Below are 8,091 nucleotides of genomic sequence, written 5' to 3'. Positions count from 1 at the left end.
GAATGCCTGGTCTATAATGGGTTTTCATGTTTTTGAATCATCGCTCCGACCTGACAGGCATCACAGTATGGTAAGGGGCGTAACATTTCCGTCACACGCTTGAGGAATTCGGCCAATCACAATGCACTAGCTGGAAAATCAGTGTACACCTCGCTTTTCAGAACGATGAGCTTTGTAAAAATCGACGCGTTTCAGAAAGGCAGGGCATAGAGGAGAAACAATAATGTACAGTATGTGGAAAATAATGTTTTTTTTAAACATAAACACATTTCATTACACCAAATACACAAAATAATGTTCTTTTTAGCAACATCATATGACCCCTTTAAACAAGAGCAAAAACTGTGCTGGAAAATTTTTCGCCCTTATGCAAAACTCCCAATTGGTCAGATCTGGATTTTGCCCCCAAAATTTCACAAAAAAAGGTCCACTGTCAAAAGCGTAGATATGTATGAAGCACAGCTCACACAGAATCACTTTCAAACCAAGCAGATTGCTATTTCTCAGCGCGGCAGATTTGTATGACCAACTTGAAGAGCGCCAACTGAATTGAGAACTTTTTCACCTTTCATGTGAAAACTCTCAATTGCGCAGACTGGATTTTGCTTGCAAAATTTCCCAAAGTAATGGTAAACACGACCGCACCTTTAATGTGAAAATTTGTGTTTTACTTGATCACGGAAGGCAACTTTTTCTGATGTGTAAACCTAACGTTCTATGGTTAAAGAATCTCCTCCTCTTTTACATATAGAATCTCGTGGGCGGAGCTTGGGACTTGATTGACACCTCCTACTACCAGTAAGCGATCACGGATCACGATGCTGGAGGCAGAGCAACGCGGCATCGACATAGGCGACAGCCTCTCCCATTTTCTTTTTTGGGGATGGAAGGCTTCAACAGTGTCCAGCACTGATGGCTGATGGCCTGTATGAAGAGAGCAGATGTTTGGATGACACCAACCGTGCCAGCAACTGTGCAGTAGATACATTTATTATGGTGCAACTTCCATACCTAGACCTCCCGCCACGATCATTCTGCCTCGCACTATGGCTGCGGCAAAGTCTGCTCGCTTGGTTTTCAAGGGTACAGTGTCCTCTGATTTCAACCAAGTTCCTACGAATCAAAATGGACACAAACACATAACAATAATAAATTGCTAAATATTAAAGGTGAAGTATGTAATTTCTCCACCACTAGCAGCAATTTAAAAGGTGTCATTTTAACAATGGCTTACATATAGTTTGTACATTAAAATGGGACGCAAGAGAGAATTTTAACTTTGGATAAATTACACACTATTCACCATTAACACTGTGTGATTTCAAATCTGACACAATAAATCAGATTTATACAATGAGTGAAAGAAAATTTAACTGGCTTATATGTGATTTGAAACTGTTTCGTTTGACAGCTTTTCCTAAAACAACTAAAGAGGAAATGGAAATAAATGACTTTCCTGCAGATTAGAGCCTGCGAGCTTGTCGATTAAAGCTGACAGACTGTTTTCCATTTGCAGGATCTAATATCTGTCTAATAACTAAGCCAGTGGCTTGCCGTAATAAATGCAAGGGCCATTTCTTCAAAAAAATTACTGAGCTAGAACACTTTAATTGCTTTGAAAAGGAAGTTGGAGCTGTGCAGCTTTCTGTGTTTCACAGATGTGGAACATTAATGTGGCACATTATTTACATTTCTCAGTCAACCTAATCGGCCAAAAAGCACAATCACAGCCAATAACACACAAACGCCATTAGAACAATGATGGTTGTTTGAGAGATGGCAACTCTTTCTGTCAGGCTTGTTGAAATACTGTTAAAAAATGTGATGAGCTTTTGATTGCAAAGACACGTATGCAGACGCTCACAGCACTTATGTATATATAACAGATCAAAACCATATCAAAATGGAAGATTAACACAACATGTTTTTTTTTTCCATTGCAGTCAGGTCAGGCAACCCTAATATGCACTGCATCAAGTGATGTGAAAAAAGAAATCCAAGATGGTGGATGAGTGGAAATAAATGCTTATTAAAACATTTTTTAAAATTATTAACCAATCAATTATACTTTCCAGTATAAAACACACACACACACACACACACACACAAATGTATAAAAAAAATATTTTTGCAATTATATATGTTTTATTACAATTAGTAATAATGTTTAATGTTTCTTTAAAGAAGTTTCTTCTGCTCATTAAGGCTGCATTTATTTAATAAAAAAACAGTAAAAACTGTAATACTGTGAAATATTACTACAATTTAAAATAATGCTTTTGTATTTTAATATATTTTAAAATTGAATTTATTCCTGTGATGGCAAAACTCAATTTTCATCAGTCATTACTCCAGTTTTCAGTGTCACATGATCCTTTAGAAATAATTGGCTGATGAAAATTCAGCTTTGCATCACAAGAATATATATATATTCACAAGAATATATATATATATATATATATATATATGTGTGTGTGTGTGTGTGTGTGTGGTTTTTAAAACAGGAATATATATTTAAAAAATATCATCCTAATTAAAACAGACTTTTTACCCAATAGTTCTAACATCATTAATTTAGCATCATGCTGACATTGCTTTAAAAACATTACATAATGTAAATGTAAAGTTGACAAACTGTGGTTGTTTGCTTTACATGTCAGTCAGATGATCTCTTCTGGTCTAAGTGGGTGGTTCTTGGCCAAAATTAACTGCAATGTTGACTTTATGGTATTCAAAGACCTTTTGCAATATTCAGTCAGGAAGCTGCTTTAAAAGGTAGCAGCCTATGTACAGTAGTCAGTGGACAACAAGACTTTGCTTTGTGAATTTGTTTGTCTCCGGTGATTTTAAATAAATAATTTATTGATGTTTTGCTGCAAATTTGGCAATTTAGATCAGGATCAAATTGTCCGACTTGAATGAGCAATGAAGGGTCTGTCAACTTTTGACAGGATATTGACTTTCGGCCCTTGGCGTGCAACGCTCGCTCTGTTGTTGGACGAAAATCTGAAGCTTTTTCTTCTGAACGGTGATGCCCTTTCACTTTTTCTGATGCCAAGCATGCTTTTTATTCAAATGCAAAATCATAATACCCTTCAAACTGGTGCTGGGGTCTGTCCTGATGCCTGTTCATTTGGCATAAAGTTATGAAAACATGCTGTTCTGGGTCTAACGCTGCTCAGTTAGCAAGTACACAGTGTAAAGTTGGATCTTTAATAAAGAACACATCCATCTTGCCTACAAACTGGGATTTTCTTGGGCTATAACCCTCTCTGCAGCAGCCCGCGTTAAGACAAAAGAGCAGATGTGCTTAACTATCTATCTGGATGAGCTACGGATAAGGGATGACAATGTGTTTCTGAATAGCATCATTTAACGCCCCCCTCCTATCCCACGATCTTATCGCCTAGTTATATTAGATTGGGAGACTTTGCACGCGAGGGCTATTATTGCCGGTGGCAGATTCGGGCAGAAGGAAATTAGATAGCGAGGCTTAATCCCTCGTGCTGCTCTGTGAACGGCGGCTCACGCACCTGTTGACTGACACATGCGCCAATAATGGAATAATTAAAAAAGAGAGAAATGATTCATACGGCAGCGTGCACAGTTCAGTTGTTCACTATGACCTCCTCGCTGCCCACTTACGATAGGAACTTTTTTTTATCGCCCTTGGGGCCAAAAAATGTCAAATTTTCCCATCTGCTGAATCTGATTAGAAAAGATCAGATTTGAACGGAAACGATGTAGAGGAAGAAAAAGCGTGAGAAGCTGGAGAGAAATCAATAACTCATTTCAGCAGGTCTTACGTTTTGTCACACCTTGTATCTTTCCGTCCCCTTTTTTGGGTTAATCCGAGAAAAAAAAAATCGAATAAAAAAGGGAACGGTTACCGAGATTACTAATATATTTGTGCATTGAAACATTTTTTGCTGATACGCATTCAACAGCTAAAACATTTTTTTCTTGGAGATTTCACAGATTAAAACTAAGGCTTGTTTCATGCCACATGCACAAGCAGCGCTTATTTAATTTGGTGCCTATATTCACAAGTTACACACTCTAAAAAATGCTGGGTAAAATAGGGACAAACCCAGCAATTGGGCTGTTTTGACCCAGTGGTTGGGTTAAATGTTTAACCCAACCTTCTGGGTAGTAACTGGGTCAAAAAAATGCTGGGTCAAAACAACCCAATTGCTGGGTTTGTCCCTATTTTACCCAGCACTGGGTTGTATTTAACCCAGCATTTTTTAGAGTGCAGTATTAGTTCAGCACTAATTAGTACTATTAGTTTCCGGGACTGTTTAAGTTGGTCTAAGACGTTGATTTTATAGGGGTTTTGGCCTCTTTTCAGCTGTTTTTTCATCTTTTTCAACAGGCAATGTGGATAAAATACACTATTTATCAACACAATCTTTTGCAGTCTAGCATTTTATGAAGTAACACACAATACCATTCAGAAGTTTGGGGTTAGTAAGTTTTTTTTTTAAAATGTTTTTGAAAGAAGTCTCTTATGCTCACCAATGCTACATTTATTTAATCAATAATACAGTCAAAAACAGTACTATTGTGAATTATTTTTTTTATTGCAATATATTTTAAAATGCAATTTATACCTGTGATTCAATGCTGAATTTTCAGCATCATTACTCCAGTCTTCAGTGTCACATGATCCTTCAGAAATCATTCTAATATGCTGATTACTATCAATGATGAAAACAGTTGTGCTGCTTAATATTTGTTATGAAAAATGTGCTGCATTTGTTTTCAGGATTCTTTGATGAATATAAAGCTCAAAAGAATATCATTTATTTGAAATAGAAAACTTTTATCACATTATAAATGTCTTTATTACTTTTGATCAATTTAATGCATCCCTGCTGAATAAAAATATTTCTTAAAATAAAATATTACTAACCCCAAATCTGACTGAATACAGACAATTTAAGCATCTTATAGCTTCAGTTCTGTTCTATGTGAATTCATTGCCATTTGGATGTAAATATGAGAGACGTGCTTTCATACTGTTGGTACGTCTAGCTAATTTACCTTGGTTGGTGTCGAAGATGTTAACATTCTTGGTAAACTTTGAACTTTGGTGTATTCCGCCTTGTCTGAGCCCTCCTAACCAGCAGAGATGCCCGGCGCTGTCCCATAAGACCCCAGAATAAGATCTCTTGCAGGGCAGGCTGGGTAGAGAGGACCAGGTGCGGCTTTCTATGTCAAAGACTTCAAACGCCTTCACCAAACGCTTACACTGACGTCCACCTGATGGAACAGAGATATTGATGGTGATTGGTCATTTTTGCATTGGAAGCACCAAATATCTTCAGATCTGATTTTATAAAACAATAATCTCTTTGAATATCATTTGGAGTTTTATTTATGTCAGGGTTCCTGTAGATTTTTTAAAGGTACATTTAAAACAGTTTAAAGACCTTTTTAAAACCAACTAAAGAAATTTTAAGGAACACAATATGTCAATATGTTCTCTAAATGTAGATGTCGAACAATGAGTTGTATTAGAAACAGTTTTACAAAAAATACTACAAAACAATGCTTAACTAGAATATGGAAGTATCTTTTATTGCACCTTCTGATCACACTGCATGATGCTTTTTCATAGTATTTTTGTGTTTTTTCCCCCAGTGCAAATGCCTAAAGATTTTAAATAAAGATATATTTACTTGATAAGCAAAATGGCATAAAATAAGAAGTCTTGTTTTCAGAGAAACTTATTAAAGCAAGAACAAACATCTGCCAGTGATCTTAAAAAAATCCAAAGGGAAAACAAGTTTTTGTACTCAATTGGCAGATATTTGTTCTTGTTTGAAGTATAAACTCACATAATTTTGTTCAGTTTCTCAGAAAACAAGACCTAATATCTTCATTTTCTCAAGTAAATGCATCTTAATTTAATGATGTAGATTTTTGTACTGGAAAACAAGACAAAAATGCAGAGGAAGATTTCATTGAATGCTACAACTTTATGAATTTAAGACTTTCTGCTCCGGTTTAAGACCTTTTTTAAGGCCTTAATTTGTAAAATGGTCAATTCGGACTTCTGAAAACCTGTTGAAGACCTGCCGAAACCCTGTTATTTATATATTTGTTCAGATTTAGCTAACTTCATGGGACTTTTTCTTTCAGCAATTTTGTCCCTAAAAGTACAGCAAGGTCAGTTACACACATACACACAAAGTATTGAATGCACAAGGAGATTACAGATACACAAGGACTCTCTCTGCTCAGCAAACCTGCCACGTAGATTTTGGAGCCCAGTAGGCAGATGCTGGTATCGTAGCGCGGGGTGGGCATGGGCGGAAGGAGCGCCCACATGTCCTTGCGAAGGTCGTACTGCTGGAGAACACTTCTAGGCAGGAGGTCTGCTCCCATTCCCCCAACAGCAAGAGCTCTGCCGTCTGAACAGAGGTGAAGAGAGTCAAATGAAGGTCTTTATTTTGAACAAAGAACTCTTGAACAAAACAATCTCTCACCCTACAATGTCAAATACTCAGTAAACAATGAATAAATGCTTTACATTTCATGTGCTGACAGAAGTGCCACTGAAAAGAGGTGACTGTTTAAAGTGACTGACATGTTGTTGTTTTTTTTGTTGAAAATCAACATGAAATAAAACGATATAATACACATTATTGTTTTTTTTTATTGTGTATAATTCATTAGTAGTCATTAGTCATTTACACATTATTCAAAAAATTATATTTTATACACTGAAAAAGTGTAGGATTTTATTTGAAACAATTTTCACTCAGAAATTGCTAGTAAACTTTACAAATAACTACAAAGAAACAACAATTAATATACTGAATTATACAAAAAAAACTTTTTATAACTTTGAAAAATCATTTTTTACAGTGTATTATTTTAATATTTATATTTATCTTCAAAATATTTAATTTCAACATACACCTATCCATCTATCCATCTATCTATATATACACATACACACACACACACACACACACACACACACATACATATATATATAGACGTAAGATGTTTTTTTTTAAAGAAGTCTCTTATGCGCTTATGTTAATTTTTGCCATCACAGGAATAAATTACAATTTAAATTATATTAAAATAGAAAACAGTTATTTTAAATTGTAATAATATTTAGCAATATTACTGTTTCTACTGTATTTTTCATCAATTATTATTTTTCATCAGTTAACTTGGACAAAACTCTTAATTATTCCAAACTTTTGACTGGTAGTGTATATACAACATTTCATATGTATTATTAATGTTTTCAGTTCTTTCTCTTCGACTTGTAATATAGACACTTCTCACTATTCAAAGAAGTCAAAAACTGTTGTGAAATATATGTGAAATTATTTTTTTTTCAGTTTACATGAACAAAATCAAAGGCCTTGTATTTTTTTCATTGGATAATACATCAAACTATATTTGTAGCGAATATAAAATTGATTCTAAAACAAGGTTTTTCTACCTTTAACAGTGACAGAAAGCCCCATGTGTGTGTGTGTGTGTGTGTGTGTGTGTGTGTGTGTAAACTAAATCGTTTCAGGGGCAGCGCAAATTGCTAAAAGTTTACAAAGACAACCCTTCCTTAATAAATAAATAATGCACTTAAGAAAGTAAATACATTTTTATTTCATTTTGACTTTAACATAAATTGTACACTTAGTATCAGTTGAGAGTGAAACAGATTAAAGTGTCTGCTAAAAACAAACACGTAATGTAATTAAAGCTTGTTTTTGTTTTCCCCTTAGCACATTCTTATATACAAACCGGTAATTATTACAGCGCTACAATTATTCTGTAATCATATTAAGACAAATAATATATGGGAACTAATTACAGAAAGCTAATGCATATCAAAGACTTCGACCAAGAAAGAAAAGCTCACATTAGTTACAATATGTTTCCCAGCAAACATGCAGAAAGACACATTTTGTGTTATTTATGGCTGTGAAGTCTACGGCTTAAGTTATGCAAACACTTTTTTTATTTTCTGTTTTCATCCAAGTGGAGGCAGAGATATGGAAGATGGCCCAGAATAGCATCATCACTTGATTCAATTGACGCAACCAATTTCACACAACTGTT

General features: G+C 35.0%; 1 protein-coding gene across 1 annotated transcript; it reads right to left on the bottom strand.

The window, feature by feature from the left end:
• Positions 1-713: 713 nt before the first annotated feature.
• Positions 714-7,496, bottom strand: LOC107751239 (kelch domain-containing protein 8A-like). The gene is made up of 5 exons (XM_016566910.1): positions 7,472-7,496; positions 6,255-6,419; positions 5,047-5,265; positions 1,012-1,113; positions 714-924 (listed from the first exon to the last, which is right to left on the bottom strand). The coding sequence occupies exons 1-5, from the start codon at positions 7,494-7,496 to the stop codon at positions 722-724; spliced, it is 714 nt and encodes a 237-aa protein (XP_016422396.1). The 3' UTR covers positions 714-721.
• Between the last annotated feature and the right edge of the window lie 595 nt (positions 7,497-8,091).

This window comes from Sinocyclocheilus rhinocerous, unplaced genomic scaffold (genome assembly GCF_001515625.1).
Source record: "Sinocyclocheilus rhinocerous isolate Xijiao unplaced genomic scaffold, SAMN03320098_v1.1 scaffold362, whole genome shotgun sequence".
Taxonomy (NCBI): domain Eukaryota; kingdom Metazoa; phylum Chordata; class Actinopteri; order Cypriniformes; family Cyprinidae; genus Sinocyclocheilus; species Sinocyclocheilus rhinocerous.
This window is presented reverse-complemented; position numbering and strand designations above follow the sequence as displayed.